Source organism: Ammospiza caudacuta, chromosome 1, assembly GCF_027887145.1.
Source record: "Ammospiza caudacuta isolate bAmmCau1 chromosome 1, bAmmCau1.pri, whole genome shotgun sequence".
Classification (NCBI taxonomy): Eukaryota; Metazoa; Chordata; class Aves; order Passeriformes; family Passerellidae; genus Ammospiza; species Ammospiza caudacuta.
In genome coordinates this window covers 39,171,324-39,194,139 of record NC_080593.1, presented here as the reverse complement: position 1 = coordinate 39,194,139, position 22,816 = coordinate 39,171,324, and the positions used below count along the sequence as shown (strand labels likewise).

Here is a 22,816-nt window from a genome sequence, read left to right as displayed (position 1 = left end):
ATGGGTGCTTTTCATTAAACATATTTGGAAAACTAGATAGATTTTTATTTCTCATGCAATGCACAGTTGTTCATTATGTTTTGCAAGGGAGGAAATACTGCTGCCTCATGATAAATGTATCATGTACCATAAGCCATGGTCTAGTACATTTTATACTGAGTATGTAGAGCTTGCAAAATCCTCTGTACAACTTGCTCCAAAATACCAATTTACTTTGTTGTTAAATATTGCAATATTAAATATTGAAAATAATTTAAAAATTCAGTTAGACATCAATACAACCTATGGGCTACCCTGTAATTTTCCTGATGCAGAATTGCTACTCTGGATTTTCACTAAAGACAAACTTAAAATGAGAGGAACTTTCACAGAGGGAGTTTACAGAAGAAAATATTCAGATGATACATCCCATAATTCATCACCCCCAAGCCAAGATACACCCAAGGAGAAAAAGGAAGTGACATAACTTGTGGAATGGCAGGGCAAGAGGGGCTGGTGTGGTGTTGGGGCTGTGGCTCTCGCTCTGGCTGTGATGGAGCTTCCCCCCTGTGCCTGGTTCCAAAACCTACATGTTCTGCTATCCCCTCAGTGCCCTCATCTGCTCCCAGGACCTGGCCAGGCTTCCCCTACCCTGTTCCAGGTCTGCCAGCAGCCTGCCCCTCTCCTCAGCCTCCCTGGAGGCATCCCAGTGCCTGGCAAGGGTTGTGTAAGAGCGTTGTGTAAGAGTGCCAGGATAAGGCAGAGCCATCGGGAGCTGCAGGTAGGGTTACAGGAGGCACTTGTGCCAATGAGCCAGGTTGCCCCATGGTCCTTCCTCTGGCTTTTAAAAGGAGATGTCAAAGAGCAGTCCAGCAAGGAGCTGGGCAGCTTGTCACTGCTTCTGAAAGGTGCAAAATCCCTTTCCCACCTGTTCCTGCCTTGAGAAGAGACAGGAGACAGCAGTGCCTGTCCACCCTGTGCAGCTTCTTAGCTTCTTGATGAGTAGGAAGGGAAGCCTGAGGCCTTCCAGAAGGTGTGTGGTTCATGGTATGGACAGGAACCAGGATTCAAACCACAAAATTACCCTGGCCCTGGCTTTGAGGCAGCCACCATTTGAAGCTGAAGCATCAGAATACAGTCAAAAACACCCTCAATCCCCTGGGCAGCACACTCCTGTTAGATAGTCATTGGTTAATCTGATGCATTCCTGTGAAGGAGGAGGCACTTGGTGAAAGTGGGAAAACACATAACTACACTGATTAATGCTAATTGGTTAATTGCCTTTCATTATGGAAAAAATAAGGATGTGCAGTAACTGGCAATATGGCTAGACAGTGCTCCTGTTTTGGAGAGCAGAGCCTGAGAATTAATTTGAAATATCACCTATTCAGGCCGGAGAATCTCAAGATTCCAAAGATGTCTCTTTTTAAAAATTTATTTAGGACCAGTATAAGAATATTATTTTCCTGGAGCAAGGCTGTAGATCTGAAACAATACTCGATATCAAGATGCAGTATGCATTTTGCTGCTTTCATTTGAGGTAGCCAATGCAATCACAAGGACTATCTTGTTTAAAAAAAAAAAAAAAAAAAAAAAAAAAAAAAAAAAAAAAAAAAAGAAAAAGCAGGGTATAATGCCAGTGATGGAGAAGGAGCACAGTGCTCAGTCTGCTGCTGAGACTCTCTAGCAGGGAGGTCATGCGGGATGTGAGATAGCAGCCTCTGAATTGATGCTGCAGCACTCAGGGACTGTGACTCAGAGCCATGAGACCTTGGGTAGCTCTTTTGTGGGCAAATAAGTGCTCAACACACAAAAGATAATCTAACAAAGCCTGCTCCCTGCTCCCTGTGACGTTAGCAAAGCTTAGCCATAAAAATTGTGTCACTTCTGGCAAGAAAGGGACTTACTCGGCAGTGTCCGTAAAGACCCCCAGACATTCCTGGCCTGATGTAGTGGAGACTCGTCTGTGACTCATCCTCATCCTTCCCTTTGTGCCTGCTCACATACTTTTTAGCTGTAGACTCTTAAAAACATCTTACACAACTATGCCTTCAAGAGGAACTGGCTACAATTAATGTAGGCATCACTTAATATTCTTGCTCGTGTGAAGTAGAAGTTGTGTTGTGCCTTCAAAAGGTTGTGCTATGAATGTGCCAGAATGGATAAATAATTCTGTATATCCACAATGTTTCCATCTATGGGCCACATTCCTTGGAAAGAAAATAGGAAATTGCTTCTGGCATATAAAATGTAGTGTAAAAGCATCCTTTAGAAAAGATCCCAAGACATTTGGGAAGATTATTAAAATCATAAAAGATTTTAATTATCACTATGATTTTAATTATTATTTATTATGGTTTAAATTAATGGTTTAAATAATCATAATGACTATTAAAATCATCATCACAAAGCAGGTATTACAAATGGGCTCAGTTACTGTGTATCTTTTGGCGGTTGCTAAATTGACCTAGTGGAGATGTCAGATGGGTGAGATGCTGTACATCTACAGCAACATCAAGACCTGCTCCAAGAAACTTTGTCTCTAGGCAGGTGTGAGGAGAAAAAGAGGATGCACACTCTCCATTTTAAACCACGGCACTCAAAAAGACTGCCAAAGCCAGATATGTTAGTGTAATGCTTCAAAACAAAAGACCAGCATTTCTTACAGTTATTTTGTAATTAGTTTTTTTACACAAGTGACAGCTGCTTTTATGCCAAGTCCTAGTCTCATCAGGGAAAATGGCAAAACTCCCAGGATAACTAGAATTTTTCTCTTTGTACAGAATTCATTTAAGAACATTGTATTTATTCTTTTTTTACCGTCTTTTTTAATAGATTGGTGCAAAACCAATAATTTTAGGTTTAGTAAGTAATTATTTACAGGAGGAGCAGAATTTTTGTTTAAAACACTCAATTGTTTGCTTCAAATATGCTTGTGTGTCAATGAGTCACTAAACCACAATTAAATTCTGGGAAATGGCTTATTGTTGAGGTTCACAACATCCCATGACGTGGTGGGAAGGGTCAGAGTCTGATTTTAATTGGAGGCCTGATCTAAATTTATATCCTCTCAAATCTGGATTGAAAAACTCTGAAGGATTTTGAAGTTCCACAAGATGTCAGCAGCAAAAAGAATGACCTCTGGTTGTGTGGTTTGTACATGGAAATATCAAACAGAGTATTTGCTCTTCCCTTATAAGATTAAAGAAATTCCATCTTGTCTAGAAGCCCAGATGAAGTCTTGGGTGGCTTGCTTGGGAGAAAAGATGAGGTAAAAGCACATTGTTACACGTATACTGGAGGATATTTTACCATTTCACAAGACTTGTTAGGGTTGGAAGGGACTTCTGGAGATCATCCAGCCCAACCCCTCAGCCAAGATAGTGTCATCTAGAGCAGGTTACAGGTGACGCAGGAACGTGTCCAGGTGTGTTTTAAATGTCTCCGGAGAGGGAGACTCCGTGGCTTCCCAGGGTAGCACGTTCCAGTGCTCTGCATCCCTCATGTAAAGAAGTTTCTTCTGTAAAACTTTAGTAGGTTTTGCATTGTGTTTGCTTTGCAAAGAGAATGAACATTATATCCTGAAATCAGTAATTTCCATTCAATATAATATATTACAGGGAGAAATTATTTCAGATTACTAGGAAATTAGAAAGGACAAAATAAATTGGGAAGTGGTCACGGTTCCAAGCCTGTCAGAGCTCCTAGAGCCCGAGGCAATGCTGTCAGGCACGTGGAGCCATCCGCAGAATCACAGAATCTGCTGAATTGGAAGGAACCCATCAGGATCACATTCCTGGAGTAGTCCCGGGCAGGGCCAGGAGCTGGAATTCGACGATCCTTGTGGATCCCTTCCAGCTCTGGATATTCTATGTTTGGGTTTTTTCCTACTTTTTTATTAGGGAGAGGGTGTGTACGTGTGTTTGTATCTTGTGGGGGTATTTTGTGTGTTGTTTTTTGCTGGGTTTTTCTTGGTTCTTTATTGTTCGGTTTTGTTTGCTTGTGTTTTCGTTTTTTTTTAAATCATGAACAATTCCGACGTTTGGAGTAGCAACTAATTTAATTTAAAGCTATACGCCGACGTGCCCGGTTTAGTCAAGGAGGAGGGGGGGTGATGGAGAAGCCCGGGAATGGCGCTCCGGGCCGCGCCGCGGGCCGCTCCCGTACTGCCGCCAGGGGCCGCTGCCGCGCCACGCCTCGGGCGGGCTCTGCCTGAGGGAGGGCGGGGAGGCCGCGGCTCTGACCGGAGCCCCTTCCCTGCCTTGCCGCGCTTCCCGGTGCCCCTTCCCTGCCGCGCTGCTTGCCCTGTGCCTCCCGGCCCTCGGTGGGCGCGGGGCACGGCCCTGCCCCACAGCCCATCTCGATAGCGGCGCGCGAAGCGGCGCCCCGGGCTCGGGGCGTCCCGGCCGCACCGCGTGTAGCTGAGCGGAGCCCCGGGCGTGGGAGCGGCCCGCAGGCCGCTGAGGGGCTGAGGTGGAGCGGCGTGGCCGCGTCCCGGCTGCATTAATTCACCCCGCTCACCTGCTCTCTCGTTCTGACCCCTGCCTAACACAGCAGATGTGCCCGATGTTCAGGCCGCTGCTAGGGGAGGATATTTATTTCAAGGGAAAGGCTTCCTGTGTGAGGAGACAGGGAGCTGTGGCACTGAATGGACGGAGAAAAATAAAATTCACAGGTTTGTTAATAAAAATCAGTTTCTTACCATGAAATGGTGATCAGGACAATTTAAGAGAGGTTCTACTTCCTCTAAAATGTCACTTCCACACTAATGTTAAAAGAGAGGTGTTTTCTGTTCAGAGAATCACAGAATCAGCAAGGTTGGAAGAAGCCTTTTAGATTATCCAGTCCAAACATCAACCCAGAACTACCACTGTAACCACTAAATCACTAAGCCACATCATCCAGCACCAGACCCAGATGCCTCTTAAACACCTCTGGGGATGGTGACTCCACAACCTCTGTAGACAACCTATTCCAATAGGTGTACATATTTCCAATAGGTGAAAAACTTTATGTAATATCTCATCTGAGTCTCCCCTGTCTCAGCTGAAGGCCTTTTTCTCTGATCCTCTCAGTGCAGTCACACCTCACTACATTCTCCTTTTGGGTAGTTGTAGAGAGGGATGAGGTTCCCCCTGAACCTCCTCCAGGCTAAACAACCCCAGCTCCCTCAGCTCTTCCCCACAGAACATGTTTTCTTCACAAGCCTTGTTGCCCTTCCCCATAGGACATGTTTTCTTTGTGAGCCTTGTTGCCCTTCTCTGGACATGCTGCAGCACTTCAATGATCTATTTAAAATGAAGCAAAACTCACCCAAACCTGAACACAGTATTTGAGGTGTGGCCTCACCAGTGCTGCTGAATAAGGGGGGTGTTCCAGAAAGCAACTCTGTTCTCAGGCTAGTTTTCCACAGGCAGTATTGGGGTCACTTGTAGGCCTGGGATTTCTTATTTAAAAATTCTAATGAGATCTTGTCTCTATTCTGGAGTAATGCCTTTAGGATTGTCTCTGCTTGGGTTGGATTGTTGGAGCTTAGACTAGGGAGTGAGCTGGGATCATCTAGCTGGGCACTGTGTTTTGGGCAGGGATGGCTGAACAAGGGCATGCTGCCTGTGATGCCTCCGTGTGAAAAATGTGAGGGCTAGTATAAATACCGACACAGCCAAAGGATGTCCTCATAACTGGTATCCATGACTTTCTCTCCTGGCACTAAATTACCTTGCAGGGCTTTGATCTTTGCTACCAAGCAGAAAAAGAGTATAGTTAGCGTGTGTGTGTGTGTGTGTATGGACATATGAAAGGGGGACACAATCTAACTATCAAAAACAAGACTTTAAAATGCCAGATTCAGTTCTTCACAGATGCAGATGTCTTGTTAATAAAATAGAGGATGCCATTGTTCAAAAGTGTTAAGTACATGTAAATTAGTTTTCTACCATATGAACAAAATTATAATTTACATCTCAGAACTTTGTAAAAGTCAGCAGACTTTTGGGTTTCAAATGACTGGGTAAGAATTGGTGTAACCGTGACAGATAATTTCTAATCCCTTTGAATCCTCTTGGTTTTGCTGAACCTGAGAGTAATGGTATATGCATATCATTAGAAACTGTAAAGTAGAAGCCAATTAGCTCCTGAGGTCACATATGAGACTTAGAGGAACTTCTGCATAAAAAATAATGGAAAGTATTTCATGAAATGCACAAAAGCATTATTTACTTTTTTTAGCATCAATAGGCATAGGCTTTTGGACATTGCTTCCAAATCCCTGTTAACCACTGCTCCTCCATGTTTTGGACTTGATTTACATTTGTTGCCTCATGCAGCTAAGCAAAGTGCTTTGAATTCAAAGTGTTAAGCCATCAGACATTGACCATGCTATTCAAGATCCAGAAGGTTCCACCTTGGTTAAATGTTAATGGTATTCTGCAGATGAGCATTTATGAAGATATTACATGGATTTTTTCCTTTTTTTTGGCAGGTGATATTGGTGACAGAAGAAGGACAAGAATGATTACATATCCATAACTCCCAGCAGTATGTCAGGTAATCATATTTAATAAGAATATCTGGGCAACGTTTCTTGCCTTTCTGGAGTGATTATTGCTAAATATTTATTGAAAAATGCTTCTTTAACAATTTCTGAATTCACTGAAATTGAAATTTGTTGAAATTCTGCATTCATTCACCATAAGTGCTGGGAATTGAACTCTTTCCTCCATCCAGAGCACAGAGATGTGGGACACAGAGTAATCTTCCCCAATAGTTTTGAAACTTTCATTGTCCTTGGTTTGCCTTCTGGAACCCAGTTGTGTTTTGTTCTGAACGTGCATTCAGAACAACTTCAGCTATCCTGCAGAAGCTGCCTGCATAGGAGCAGTTTCTGCTGAGTATCCTGGCCTAAGATATTTCATAACATGGACATATCCCCTGAGCTTCAACCTGAGACAGTCAAATTTATTTTACATTTGTTGCAAAGTACACTTCCGAGAGTTATTGACTAGGTTTGCAGGTGGGCTGAAGATCCAGAGTTGACATGGCCAGTAACCATTTTAAGCCTGCTTAACCATCTTATCCCTGCCAGTTGCAGAGCATCGGAAGGTTACACATAAATTAGCTGTGTCAGAACCCCCATGTATCTAATCTCTGAACAGTGTCTAGAAAGACATGCTTATTGTGTGGAGATTGTATAGAAGGCCAGAGAATTTCAGACTTCCAGAATTTGTTTTAGTATTCATCAATTTCCGTAAGAAAGTGTTCTACTGATAGTGTTTGTCAATGTGAATTTCAAGAGCCAAATGCATAAATGAGACCTTTTAAAAAGCTGCAAAATACAGCATGTGCTACATAGGAAAAGTCATCACTAACAAGACTGTATTCCTGGTGTTCTGCTCAAAGGACAGTTTATTTTTACTTGACTATGCAGATCAACTTTCTTTTCCTTTTGCCTAGAAGGCTCCCATCCATTTGTATCGGCCAGCAAGGGGTAACAGCTGCATTCACCAACAAAGATGGTCTTCTGATTTTAGGTTTCTAGATATGAGGTGGAGGGGGAAAGAAACAGAGTATTATGTAAATACAAGCTTTCATAGTAAACCCTATTATTTGATAGTATGAAAAGGCATGTCTTTTTGTGGTTACTTTGCTGCCCATTGAAGCAGAGACAAATATAAGAAGGAAGCAGAGAGCAACGAGGCATTTTGTGGAATGAAGTGGAATATTGACCCGTGGCCGGTGTGTCAGGCTCTGACTTGGCATCACTGCCACATGAGGATTGGGAATGAGTTTGTGTCCTTAGGCTGCACTGGCAGGCCCTGCTAGAGTGGTTTTGCATTGTCCTGCAGGCATTCTGGGCATGGTGATTTCATTTGGCAAATACCTGTTTCGGAAGAATTTGAAGCACTGGCATGTAACTTGGTCTCTTTCAACTCTCTGTTGTGCTCTCCCCTGTGTCACGCTAAACTGTGTTTTATGGCATTTTACTACAGGGCTTGACGTTGCTGTGGTTTTGGAGGGAGCAGTTAATAGCTTCTGCTGAGTGATGGCAAGAGATGAGGAAGGAAACACAGTGTACCCACTTTATCCTCACCTTCTCTGCTGGATCTGTGGCTTCCTGTGGAGGGTGGGTTTGTGGAGATTTTCCACTAGCATTCTAATCAGTCCTGTCTCCCTGGACTTGCCCCTGGCAGGGCAGCTCTGCTAAGCTGAGAGAAACACAAAGCCTAATTGGAAGGACCTATATTTTCTGCATTTCTTTTGACAGAAGTCAGTAGAGCAAATATGTGCAAAGAACATTATCATCAAGCAAAAAAATAAATGTTGAGATGGAGATGACTGTTTGTACAGCTGTAGATGTCCATCACTTTTCATTGTGAGCAGTTCGTATTTTCTGTTTCTGATTATAGGAATGACAATCCCTACATGAGTGTAAATGTGAAGAGAAACATGGATGAAATGAAAGACTTTCAAACTGTATAAAAACTTCATAAGTACCGTGATCCAGAGCCAAACAAGAGTCCTTTTCTAATGAATGATAATGGAAGTTTAGATTCTGTTACTGAGTCACTGGAATATGGGAGCAGAATCTAATACGAAACCAAACCAGCTGGCTAAAATAACAGGCTGTATTATTCTGTGGTTTTGATAGATAATTTTTCCTCCCCATATGTTATGTTTCTACTGCAGTATGTATTTTCCACTTGTAGGCACTGCCTGAAAGCCTTCAGGTTCTAGTGCAATCTAGAGAAGTTTTTCTGGCAGGAGTTTGTAGAATTTGACTGACAGTAAAACCAGTCTTTAGTGCATTTGCAAGATAAAAAATTTGTCCTCATCTTTCTTACAGCCCCTTCAGGTACTAAAAAGCCACATTAAAGTCTCCCCAGAGCTTTCCCTCTTCAAGGCTAAACAGTTTCAACTTTTTCAAGCTTTCATTATAGGAGAGGTGTTTGATTCTTGTGATCATCTTGGTGGCCCTCTTCTGGACTCACAGGTCTCTGTCCTTCCCGTTCTGAGGAACCCAGAGCTGGATGCAGTGTTCCAGGTGGGGTCTCATGAGAGAGGAATAGAGGGGCAGAATCTCCTTCCTTGCTCTGGTGGCCACACTGCTTTGGATGTAGCCCATGGTGTGATTGGTTTTCTGGGCTGCAACAACAGTGTTCATCAGCAGTTTTACAGTTGACACCAACAGTTGCTGCCCACAGAGTAATGTCTGAGAAAAAAAAAAAAATATCAGCATAATAAAATTAGTACTATCTTAGCAATAAGAGCAGGTTCTTTCATGTGCATACGTTTGCACGATTGAATAGTAAAAAAGTTGGAAAGTATTATTTTCTCATTGAGAAAATAAAATAAATAAACAAGTATGTAAAATAATTTTTAAAGTTCTTTCTATTTTAACATTGTTGTGAAGCTTTTGGTTTAGCATCACTATTCACTGGCCATAGCTATCACTGAAGGCTCCCTTCTGTACATTTTCTCCCAAAATGCAGGACAAATCTTGAGACATATTTTCATCTTACTTTATTTACTACAGTGCAAACTGAAGAAGAAATTCAAGAAAGGGTTCTGAAACCTAGAAAATAGTATTTGTAGAATGTAGTAAATCTCATAATATTTACTTTCATGGCAAATGAATAGAGAATGTAAAGAGTGTAATAGTGGTTCCAGTAAAACCTGCAGCAGTTCTTCCACTGATTTCAGTAAGGCTGGGGTTTTACTCTGCTTTTACTTGGGAGCTTCAAAATCAACCCAGTCATTGTCTTCTACTCAAATATCCACACTGTTCTATTTGCTAATGACTGTAAAGTTAGATCAAGATAGGAATTATAATAAAATTAAGTGCTTACATTGGGGAATATAATTTAAATGTCATAAATGCATATTTTCAGAAAGTAGAATTTAATATGCAACATTTCTTGAAACAGGTCCCTCATTTGGAGAAGAAATTAATCAGCTTTCATGCAACAAATCCATTTGAAAACCAGTGTCTCAAAGGGTGTTGCACGTAGTTTCCAAGAACTGGGAAAAGTAATAGAATAGGAAACGTACCACATTTTCTTCATGAGTCTTTTCACTGTAATGCTCATTACCCTGTAAACTTGGCATTAATTCAGGCAGAGAACAGTTTATTGTTTAACATCAGCTGAGAAATTATTTCTCCCAAATTTCTATAATGATTTTCCTAGGATAATTTAATTTGACATACATCACTGTCTGACACTTCTTTGCCTGCCAGACCATGATAAAATCCGACTAACTCAAGTGTATTATTTCTTTTAAGTAATGGACTTTTAGGAGGATGGTAAATACTTTAATATAAGGTTTTGTTATGCCAGGATTCAGCAGCTTTGTAATGAGCTTTTGGGGATTTTCAAAAGGTTAACAAGATTTATATTGTGGGATGTTTTTGCATGAAGCTATGAATCACTCCATGATGGCTCTTATTACTTAGAAGCGCATTTCTGAATATGCAGTTAAAAATATCACACTTGCTAAGTTCTAGGTTACAGACACTCTGGGTTAATTTTTTGGTTCAAAAAATTAATATTTTTAAAAGTGCTTTGTAAAAGTGCTGTATAAATACAAAAGCCGAGTAGTCTGGGAAACATTTTTTAATGTTTCAAATTTTATGCAATTCTTTCATATGTTATATTTTCTTTCCAACTTACGAATACCTGCTGCTTTTTTCCTCAAAAGATCACACATTTTCAAAAAAAAAAAAAAAAGAGGGGAGGGGGATCTGATTAGATTTCACAAAGAACAGAGAGAACAAACTTTTTTTTTGTAGTGGCAGTATTTTTTTTTAGTTTTTTTTAGTTTTGTAGCATTTGCTAGTCATTTTAGGTATATTTCATTATGTTAATGCTGATATGTTTGTTCTGTTTTCTTTTTAATGATCTATCAGTATATTTAGTCCCTTTCTATAGTAGTTTTTTTTAAGCCAGAGCTGTTTCTTTTAAAAACTCATTTTTCTGAAATTTATTTCTGTTGGGAGCAGACTGTTGTGTTTTAAATTTTGAGTGTAGCTGTCTGTGACTTAGACTGTGTAGTTGTCTTTCACTACTGACATCAGGTAAAGGAGAACTGCAAAGTGCTGTCAGTATAAAATGTACTTGTTCATTTTGCAGGCAAGAAGCTTTTAGAATAGTCATTTAAAAGGAGTAAAATGTCCTTCTGTTTTTTTCTAAGTCTTCTCCAATAGCCTATAAAATAAAGCACTTTGCTGTGCTTGCCACAGGAGTTACAGCCTGCCATTCTATGATCTTGAAAAGCCTAACCACAGCTGCTGTTAATTCTTCTGATAACTGTATGTCAGACCAATCAACTTACAACATTTGTACTTGGTATTGATCCCTATACATAGAGAGGACTTTAATTTTTTTTTGTGCCAATTGTAAAGCTGTTGGTAAATTGTGGGATCACAATTTACCCCACTCGGGCATTTTCCAGTTATTTCCATATGAAAATACCTTCTACATTCACTAAATGCACTTCTCATTAAGTTCTTTAAAAGCATCAGATTTGCTGCAGTGCTATCTTAAAAAAAGAGAAATGTTTAAGGAAATTTGTAAGTGTTGTCATACACAAAGGCCTTTTACTATTGCTTTGTTGTGTTTCTGAAAATCGTTTAGATCTGTTGAGTTTATTTGAAGTTAAAAGAATTCTCTCCTCACATCCGAGTTTGTCTTTTTTACTGAAGAAGCTTTGGCTGCATTGTTTGGGCAAACCTCATTTGTTTATTTACCTTTTTTGTCTATGACAAATTGCATATTTGTCAAGACTGCTAGTTTTAGTACCTTTTTTTGTTTTACCTGGCCATTACTCAAACCTCAGTCCTTCAATGGGAGGTGTTATTTCAAGATATCTCTTTAAGCAGTTTTAGAACCAAAATAACTTGAACTGTTTCACCCCCTTGAAAAAAGAAAAAGCTTCAATTATGTGCTTGTGTCCCCAGGATTTTGTTAGCAAGCAGCAGCCAAATGTACACTCCCCAGTGGGAGGAAATGGAAGGTCTAATGAGAGATTAGGGGAAGACCATGTGAATTAATTTGAAAGCTCATGAGGAAAGTAATATTCAGAATCAGGATTTCAGAAAAATGTGGCAGTGATCTAAAGTGATTTGTAGAAGTGATTTGAATAATTTACTAAATGGTTTCACTGTAACTTACTTGTTTTTAAAGATGTGTTTTATGTATTTTGAGCCATATTCTGAAAATGGTGTTTTGTCTTCTCACTTTTATTTTAGTAGGTTCCCAGGCATTACAAATATTATCTAAGACAACATGAAGAGAGTAAACATCCATTAACATTCCCATATTCACACAAACAGTAGTCTGTAAAATGAGCCCTGGAGGGTTGGATTGCTGTCTGTGGGGGACTAAATCAATGCTGTTTTAAAACAGGGAGGTGGTTCTTCACATGAAGACAGACACTGGGATTCCTTGCTAGAGGGGGCTGTGAATACAAAAAATGTACTCAAGAGTAGACTGGGGCGTAGTTCAAAGAGAGACCCAGTGGGTATTGCTGCATTTTAGAAAGGCCACAAGGGCTCAGTCAGTCCCTTGGGCTGAGGAATAGCCTGGGATTGAGAGGCTCTTGGTGGGAGCTCTCATATGTGTGGGCTTTGTTCTTACTCTTCCCTGGGTACCCATGTATGACTCCTGTTGGAGACAGCAGCCAGGGGAGCCCTGTGGTTCAGCTATAGCTTCTTCTCAGAAAAACTCCCTCCCATGTGCTGGGCAGAACTGTGAGAGGAAAGAATGCATTTATAGCATCAATGTGGCTGTATTGGTTAGCACCACCATTCTAGTTCCATGGTGTGTCCTGGTATTTTACTGCTTTTCCCCATATAGCTTTGGTCATTCATTTCTTTTGGTAAGTTTGTTTTATCTGGAGCTGCTACAAGATTCTGTTTTGGTCCATACAATTCCTGTTCATTTCTCAAAGGACAGGTTTTCAGAGAGCTCTTTACATACCAAAAACCCTGAACAATTTGCTTCTCTGTGCTCAGAACCTGCCTCTGGTTAACTTACAGATGAACTGCCAGGTTCTTTTGGATATTCTTTTTCTCTGATTAATTTTTTCTCGTGTTTAGAAATTTGAGCGTAATGTTAACCCCAGCTCTCGATAAGTGTATGTGTAATATTGCTTTAAAAGTTAATGGAAATTTAGCATGTTTTTAAAAAGTGATTGCACTGATTCACAGAGGAGCTCATTAAGATGTATCAAGAACAAGGATAAAGCTATTACACTCCTTATTACAAGTTTCCTAATATTGCCTTTTCTTACACATTAGAAACTGTTTACAAAGTTTATTGTAATTATCTGTGCACTCTTCTTTCCTAGTGATTTAATACTTGTCCAAAAGATTGGAAATACTGAAATTTAATCTTTAAATCCATATTCTAAAATGTAATATTTAAATATTTTACAATATTGCCACTGCTAAAGCAAGTAGCAGGGCAACAAGCCTGGATTAAATAACTCTGGCTGTTTACTTCTACAAGCATACACATATGCACATGTTTCTGAAATATTGAAAATCACCTAATGAACATTGTTCATTCTACCTGCTACAGTTCCTTTTACTCTACAATTTTTTATAGGCATTGTAATTTTTATATTTTAGAAATTCAGGAAAGAAATCACATGTTCTCAAAGGTTTTATTTAGCACATTTGCAGAGGCAAAATTTGCATATTTAAGAAGAGTCTGGCTTGTCTTTGTGAGCTGAGCTCCATCCTTCTGCTTATTCAGTGATCATATGAGCCTAGTTTAAAAGTTGTGAAACTCAGTTCTGAAGTGTTTCCCTCTTTTATACGGAAGCATAAGGACAAAATGCTATGCTCTTTTCTTGGGAGAAAATGGAAGGATAGGAGATAAAAGAGGAAGATGAGAGAAGAAGCAAAATAAATGAGAGAAAATGCTGTGAACTGACAGCAAGATTAATGAGAAGAAATGGAACCTTAGCCTTGGCTGACACAAATGATTTTGTCTTTCCCAGCACAAACACACATGAAAACTTTACATGCTTTTACTTATAGTTTGTGGGGTTTAAAATGCTGGAACAAGGTATGAATCAGGTGTTAACTTTACTGGGGACATGTCCTTTAATTGTGGCTTGGTTGCTTTTTTCTTTTTTTCTGTCAAGTCATCAAGTAAAAATCCTCTAGTTTTATTGGTCTGGGTCCATACAAAGCTAGGCTGCTTCATCAACCTACTGTGCACCCCTCAGTCCTAATCCTGATTACATTTGCCTTAGTTGATCTCTCTGAAGCCAACCTACTTCAGTGTCCTTATATGCTTGCACTTCAAGGGCAAAACAAAAAAACCAAAAACAACAACAACAAAAAAAAAAAAAAAAAAAAAAAAAAGGAAAAAAAAAAAAAGGAAAAAAACCTGTAAAGTGTTTTTGTCTTTGCTGCTCTTTTTTCAGTAAACCTCAAATATCCAAAAAGGCAAAACTTTGTTATGTATGTTTGCAATCAAGTAAGTTAATGGCAATTCAGAGATCTCCAAGCTGGTTTCCTAATTGCCCCTGTTTTGGTCAGCTGCAAATTGAAATACTGTATAGAGAGAATTTTCTGTGGAAATTCTGCTGTGAGCAGTTTTGGAACGTAAAATAATTTTTTGTTGTTAGAGGAAGTGTCTTTGTAACTGGGAAAACAGCAATCCTCTGACTTTCCAGAACTGTTAATTTACCTTTTGTCTAAGTGACAGCCTGTTGCTGAGGGTGAAAAATAAATGTTTGCACTCCCCCAAAAAGTGTGAGCAATGTAGTCAGTCTCTGAGGAGCAGGCACTGATTGCCTCTGTGGTCACAGCAGCTTTCATCACCAGTGGATCTAGCTGTTTACTGGAACTACTGTGGTATAAAGCAATAACAGTAATAATGGTAATGCAAATCCAGCCTTGATTGCAACATGGCAGATCCCAAGCAAGGAAAATTAGTGTAGCTCTCAGGGCACAGCAGGGGGAATTTCATGCAGTGCCTCTGGGGTTGTTGTGAGCATGGGGAACAGGCACTCTTTCAGTGTGGTTTTTGGTCTTATTTTGTGCACTCTGAGTTTTTGTCAGGATTAAAGTTCAGGTTGGTATCCAGCTCATTCCAGCAGGAAACACTGTCTTCCTGGCTGGCTGGCTGGCTACCACCTTCCATCTTTCTGGAGATACTACTTAATGCCTCTCTTCGCTTGGGTTATATTAAAAATGGTAGAGCTTTTTGTATATTGCTTCTTTGAACACTGTTGACAGATACTAGATAGTAGAAAATTGGGAAAAAAGACCACATAACTGAGATGAAAACAAATAAATTGTTCCATATTTTTTCTGTAGTCCTTTATATATTGACATTCAGATAACACTGCATGCCTGAGAATAGGCCAACCTTTACAATTGCCATTAAGGAGTATTTGCTTTGGCTTGTAATAAAAGAATTCTTAGCGATTCCCCTTGCCTATTATTTTAGGTAAGCTTAATGGGCAGTTCATCTGCTAAAAGTTTTCTTCTTCTGTAAAAACAAGCTTGCCTTTAAAAAAACCTTCTGATGGGAATTTGTGGAAGTCTTTGGACCTGTTGACTGCTGAGATGCCAGTTACTGCTACACTGTGCATTTTGAAATTGTTTGGTGATACCTTGATGAGAAGAGCTCTGGCCCTGCTTGTTAGTTCCTCTTAACTCAGAAACGGGGCCTGTGGTTTTTAGTCATGGTTCATCCCAGAAGGCTGTACTGCTTCCTGCCTTGATTATACCTGTTTTAACAGCAGCTAGAGGGAGAGAGAGATGCTTCTCTTGCAGGTAAGAAGTGGAGACAAAATTACATTATCATCCTTTATCAAAGATTTTGGGTTGACAAGACCAAGAGCAGATGCAAGAGATTTCAAGTGGTTTTGTTTGTTTGTTTGTTTGTTTGTTTGTTTGTTTTTGCTAAAAAGGAAAAAAAAAGGCTTTGAGAAATTCAGGCAGTATATGTTAGAGCCAATGGAGTAGAATAAATAATGTAGTCTTCTCATGAAAATAATTTAACATTATAATAAGAAGAATAGTAATTTAAGACAAACATCCACTATGCCTCAGTATAGGAAGTACCAGAAGAGAAGATAAAATATAAGAGCCTTCAGTAGTAGTTCCTTGCAACTTAATCTTTGACTAGCAAACCTTGAATGTGTAATGTCCCTGGTGACTGAGGAGAATTTGTGAAATAAAGTGGACACTTGTAAAATTAAATGAACTGTAACTAACATGGCAGGCAAAATAGTGAGACAAATTTCAGAGGGAACTAAAAGGAAAAGAGAGCATATAGCTTCTTGATGTTTGGCTAGCTTTGGTAAACTGTGCCTGGGTAAATTCCAAATGATGGAAACTGTAATAGAATCAATTTCTCCTCATAGTTTAAATGTGTCTATAATCATATTTCAAAGTCCCATGGATGTTTTGCTAACAAAGAAATTGGAAGATTTGTAGATTTGTTTTGATTTTATTTTTTAAGTTATGAAGGCTTTTGGAGTTTCTTGTTAAAGATAAAAAAATCTATAAGCCTCATGTGACACCCTCTCTGAATCCTTGGGGAACAGAATTTTTACCATAGTCATGAATATATGGGTTTTGGTTAAAATCAAAGGTAACACAAATCCTCACAGGCTAAAAGACAGCAAAGATGCCCTTTAATATCAAAGATAAATTTGAGGAAAATATATAGTAATTTTTGCCTAATTAGATTGAACAGCCTGGATTATGAATCACTGATCTTGAAGACTAATAGCAAGACCTGAGTACCTGAGGATACAACTGACTTTTCTAAACAAGGTCAAGAATTGTGTTGCATCACTGGCCTGCTCAAGGAGCTGACAAAACATGGATCTATTTATGAGCGCATTATAGAAATGCCAGTATTTTTAATATGTATATTGCACATGCCTGACTCTCACATTTGAGAAGATGCAATGTCATCCACGTAGGGAGATAGTTAGGGTGTGAAGGAACTTAAGGGAGAGCAGCCTTCTGCTGAACCAAGTACACTGTTTGAGGTTATGCAAAGTCTAGAGGAAGGGTGGCTTGTAGTGCACAGTTCCTCTTTGTGCCACAAAAAATGAAGTGTGTAAGTTCAGATCTTAGAGGGAAGTTCTCAGTTCCCAGAGGAACTTATCAGAGAAACCCTATCTCTTTCTCTGTACTTAAATTTATGAAGTCAAGAGTGTTCAAATTATGAAAAAAAGTTTTATATTCTATTCTTTTTATATTTTTTAAATTGCCTAGTATTTCTGGGTTACTTTCACTATTCTATTTTAAACTGATTATCCTCCTACAAGTGATATTCTCTTGCCATATTACCTGCATTTAGAATTAGTTTTTAATTTTACTTACAAAATGAAGTCTGAACTAAGAGCAGATCTATAAAGCTACAAGTAAGTAGGTAAGAACAAATTATGTAGGTAACTTACCTGCCCTTTGCATTGAAGTCCATGATGCCTGGTACATTACTGATGTCCAGCTGAGATACAGTCAGTAGAAGAAACAGACTTGTAGCTGCAAATGTCAGGTGAGCTTGTATTCTTAGCAGCAAAAAGGTGTTTACATCTAAAATTAAATAGCATACTCAGGAAATGTGTATGTACATACAGGAATTAAAGTAGGATAACAGTATTTAAAACTAACCATGATTAAGTTTTCTGAATTTGTCCTGTAATAACAATGTTCTGCTTAAGAGAAGTCCTAAGACAAAGGATTCAGAAGCAGCAATATTATGATAGAACTGGTAACGGAAATCCCAATTTACTTTGAATCATTTTTTTCTGGAAATTAATGATTTGGCATGCCCTTACTAATATGTTGCTTTACTGAGTGAAATGCATGTAAAATTGACTCTTAGGTTGATTAGAACAGCAGAATCTTACTGTGATTAAAACCACTGTGGGTATCAGTCATCAGATGTCTGGAATTTGCTATTTTCTTTATGCAAGTTAAACAGTTTTTTTGTATTTGAATTTTGTTACATATAATATAAAATAAAACCATTTCTTAAATACTGAATATGATCTTTGTTGGGTCATTTCTACTGATTTTAGTTTTGGTCTCCAGAAATAGAAATTGGACTACATTTAGTTTTACAAATTTTTCAGCTAGTGGTATCTCAGTCTCTTCTATACCAAAGAATAAGCAATGACCAGTTAGATAAAATCATGCAGCTTTGGTATTGTTCATTATCCACACTGCAGCCAAATGTCCTTGCTCCTGAGATAAAATTAGCACCTCTGATACTCCACTGTGACCACAGGCGGAGAAAGGCAGTAGGTAGCAAAAGCGGAACTGCTAAGCATGCCCACATAAGAATGTCACACTTAGGTAACTGAGTGTCCCTCAGGTCAGCCTACGATAAGAGCAAAGTCAAACAAGGCTGAATCCTTGATGTTTTGTGTTTTAAGTATCTGAAAATTGTTCACGACCAGCCTCGACCTACAAGACCTCAAATGATCATATGAGCAAGGCAATAAATCGGTGTTAACTTGCCCTGGGGCCCATGTTGTAGTTGTGATGTTTTGAAAGTTGCATCTAGTGTTAGCCTGTCCACATAGATCTGCCTGCTTTTTCAGGATTCTCAGACAGGAAAATTTTATATTCACTTTTACTGAAGGGGAACTATGGTGGCTGAATGGGCATGGCTGAAGGGCTCTGCATCGTATCAGTGCAGTCCAGTGGAGATGCACGGGAATACCACAGCATCAGGAGAGCTCGGGAACCACTTGCTTTCCAAAACTCCACACCTGAGCAAGATTTTGGCAAAGCCAACGGTTTGTAGCCCTGCAGTATTTTCTAAACATCCAGAACGTGGCATCCCATTGTGGGACAGACTGATTCACCTTCCTGACAGAAATCAGAAATGGAATGTAATGGGCATAACAGAAAATCATTTCTGTAGGAAAAGACACTTCAAAAATTATGATATCCAGAGGAATGGACAGCAGCTTTCGCAATGCCGACATGCATCAACTTGGACTAGTACAATTTTACAGCCAGGCTATACAAAAGCAAACTTTCAAATCATGTCAAGTGCCCAGGAATACAAAAAAGAAGAAAAAAAGTGTAAAGGTAACTGACATTATCATTCAGAGCACAGCAAATGCTGTATATAGAAAAAACAAAAAGCAAAATCAGCTTATGTCTTTGTTTACTGTCAGGGGTTTGGCCATTGGTAAAAGCATTATTATGTGGGGATGTTTTCTAGCTACCAACCTTTTTAAAATTTATTTGTTTCTTATCAGTGGTAATTGTGGTTTTTAGTTTTCTCTTCTATTTAATTTAATAGCTTTGTGAAGAGCCCTTATGACAATGTGGTTAGTACTTACTGGGGTTTTCTGTGTGATACCTAATACAGAATAATATCTCTTCTTTTAGAGCTTTTTAAAAGTATTTGTCTCTCTGCTTATAATCTTTATAAGCTGATCAAAAATCTTTTTCTGAACTTGGCCTTTTTTTTAAAGCATATCTTTGATACATTAAAAATGCAAAGACAAAAGAAAGCCTTCTTTTCTACTTTCAGGGTGCTCAGCTCTCAACAGTGACTGTGTTGTTTGCCTTCTTTCTTACTATTAACCATACCCAAAGCCTCAGTGGGTACATGTACAGAGCTCAAGTGGGACTTCTTGTTAGGAATATTCTCTGACTCACTAGTCAGGAGAATAAACCATTTTCTCTGAGGTAGGTTGTTTTCACATCAGCACACCATTGAAGGAACTCCCTTTAAGAATCACAGTTGCTAGGGTATTGGCACAAATGTAGTGCTTAAGTTATTCTTATTCCTCTTTAAACTTGGATAAATAGTTCTTCATTGCTCTTTGCCTAAAAAATAATTACTGTATATTGTGAGGGGGGATTACAAGTTGTTTTCTTTTACTTAAGTCTTGCGTCACTCCAGGAAGAAAGATTACAGTGTCAGGCAGGATATCACCTCATGAAAAAGTTAAACTGGTCTAAGTACCTGATTTCTTTAGATTTAGTTGTACTTTACCTCAGGATGCCTCTTTGCTAACAGATGTCAGGTGTTGATCGCTTTAACGTCTTACTAAGGGCTGTCAGGAGGCTACCAAACCCAGACAGTCGCATCCAGGAGTCTGTTAATTATGTTATGTCAAGCTAAATTAGCCTGTTTGCTGCTTGGTTTTGGTTTTTTTTTTTTTTTTTTTGAACAAATGAAACTTCTTACCTTGATGTTTTCATGTGAAGTTGAGGCAGGGAATGACTCAAAAAAGGTACATGTTTTAAGTGTTGGCCATTACTTTCTCAAGAGATAAGCTCTGTAATTAACTGATGTCTGCTAACAGGGTCTTCCAATTATGATATATGGGGAGGCTTAACAAAGTGCGTTGTCTGGCTCACAGGTCTATAATTACTCTTAGTAATATTTGTTCTGGGACCATCTTAAAGTCTTCCCAACTATTCAAGAATTTTGTTTGCTCATTTGTTGGCTGACATCTCAAGGAGTAAATGCTTTCTGACAAGACCGTGTGCTACCTATCCATGTCATGAATCGTGCAAGAAAAAGCAAGCACAAACCCTGGAGGAGTCCTCATCAGAAAAGAGCAAGCTCCATTCTCTTTTTACCAAATTTATTCAAGGTGTCAAAAATATTTTGAGGGATAACTGGAATTGTAGTGTATCTGAACGTTTAAATATAAACGATGACATTCTTTGTTATTCAAGCAGACTAATGAGTCTGAAGTATTTCAATAAAAGGCACATCACACTGGCATTTTATGAGTCACAGACAAATTTAGTGTCATGTCATAGCCAAGGTACAGTGGGTTTTGTGAGAGGAGCAGTTTTAGAGAAATAACTATGTTGGTACACGTGGAGAAAAGAGATGTGCTGTTGTCTAAGTAAGATTTTCATCTAGTTTGTACCACAGGGCAGCTAGTTTGAATCTTCCTGCATCTGTTGAAAACCAAAGGAAATCATTTTATGTCAGAAAGATTTAGCTTTCTCTCCTTTAACTATTATAAATGTATCATAGACAAAAAGATTATTTTTTTAATGTCTTATCTTCAACTGAGACGTACTCCAGGAGCTCTCAAATGCTGTTGTGACTTTTCAGCACCAGAATTGCATAATCCTACCTACCTTATGATTTAGTCACAAGTAGAGTTTTCAAAATAAAATAAAAACCATGAAAAATTAATTTTCTGTTCTTGTAAATGCTTGTTGTTATTTTGGATTCTGATGTTTGAGGTTTTCTTAGTTAATCTCTAAGTTTGCGTAGTCATACTTCTGAGGGACCATTTTGAGTCTTTGATAATAGTGCATAAAGTGAATGAATAAGGTGGTGCAAATACATATATTAAAGAGAGATGGTAACTCATTGTGTGGGCCAGAGAGAGTTGTATTTGATAACTTATGGGTGTTGCAAAAATGACATTAGTAGTTTTGCTCAAAAGCTGTTGCAGTTTTCAGTATATGTTCCTTATGATGTGAGAAGATATGTCTGGAATGTAGCCCATGTTATGAAAGTGCTGACTTGTGTTTGCTCAGAAAAGCCATGATCTATTTTATTTTTTTTTTCCCCAAAACCATCAGAGGTGGCTGAGACAATTCAGGCAACAATAAAATCCATAAATAGGAAATATAACAGTTATTTTGTAATGGGTAAAAATTCATTTTACAAAACTAGGAACTGATAATACAGGCATACAAAACTGTGAAGAGTTCAGAACGGTATGTTTAATCTTTGCAACTAGGTGTTTAAATGTGTAAAATTTTTTAGTAAATCCTGGATTTTTATTCATCTTTATGCATGAAGTCTGAACAGCAACCAAGATAAGATCCTTGCATTTGGTCCTTCAGAAGTGGCACTCTGCCCTGACTAATTTCTGATTTGAATGCTCTGCAATACCTCCCACATACTGACACTGCTGAATCTTTTAGGATGGCGTGCAGGGGCCCTATCTGCAGCATTACGATACCCAGGACTCTAGACCAGGGGTGCACAGTTTGGGAAAAGTCAGGAGAATAGGACTCTTGCAGGTAATATTCCACAGCAGATTAAATTGCACTGCATGATACTTCTTTTTTCTGTGTCAGGGACCTCTGTTGGTTGGGCTGTAGTGTTCAGAGGGACACGACAGGATTTTTGTCTTTCCTTAACATTTCTGTGAGTTCATTTTGCTGGGTTTTCTAACCAAGCTAAGTCACAAGAGAAGTGCATCTTAATGGGGGTATTTCATTGTTTGTAATTAAAAATCTTAGTCATAATTTGTAAAACAGGAGTTAATGAAGAGCTGAATAGTGTAGTGTAAGGTGGTCTCTTCTGCAGATTCCCCCTTTCAGGCATTCACAGCCTTATTTTTGCCCACCCAGTTAATATCACTGACTGCGTTAGACTTACTTCTGATTTACACCAGGGTGAGTATGTAAAAACCTTTGGGGCATTCCAAAGTTCAAATAATTCCTGTCTTTTTTAGAACAATGGACTAACACCTTAGACTGTGAGAGGTTTGAGCTTTGGATCCTCTGCCGTTACAGTGTCAAAATTTCTGTTTTATTCCTGGCCTGTTTGCTTGAATTGAAGCGTTTATTCTGATGGTGATTAACTTCCATGTGTTCACATAATCAGACACATGTGAACTCATAAAACTCCTAGTGTGATATTACATTGCTGGAGGCAACAAAAGCTCAACATGACATGATGTAAAGATATATATATATTCAAATAGGAATACAAAACAAAGAAAAATATACTATTCTACTCCACTTTCAGACTTTTGATAAAGAAGACACTGTCTGACTGTCTTGTATCAGAGAATTTAATTCAAAGGCGTGCATGAAATGAACCTACAGGATTGGACCCTAAAA

General features: G+C 38.9%; 1 protein-coding gene across 3 annotated transcripts in view; it reads left to right on the top strand.

The window, feature by feature from the left end:
* THRB (thyroid hormone receptor beta) overlaps positions 1-22,816 on the top strand; it is a 156,306-nt gene that overhangs the window by 100,331 nt on the left and 33,159 nt on the right. For 2 of the 3 annotated variants that reach the window (XM_058805378.1, XM_058805386.1), the window contains exon 3: positions 6,461-6,525. In XM_058805378.1, coding sequence (XP_058661361.1) covers positions 6,519-6,525 — 7 coding nt within the window. In that variant the 5' untranslated portion in view covers positions 6,461-6,518. Of the gene's footprint in view, positions 1-6,460; positions 6,526-18,612; positions 19,061-22,816 lie in introns of those variants that run through there. The other variant, XM_058805369.1, reaches the window with a different exon arrangement.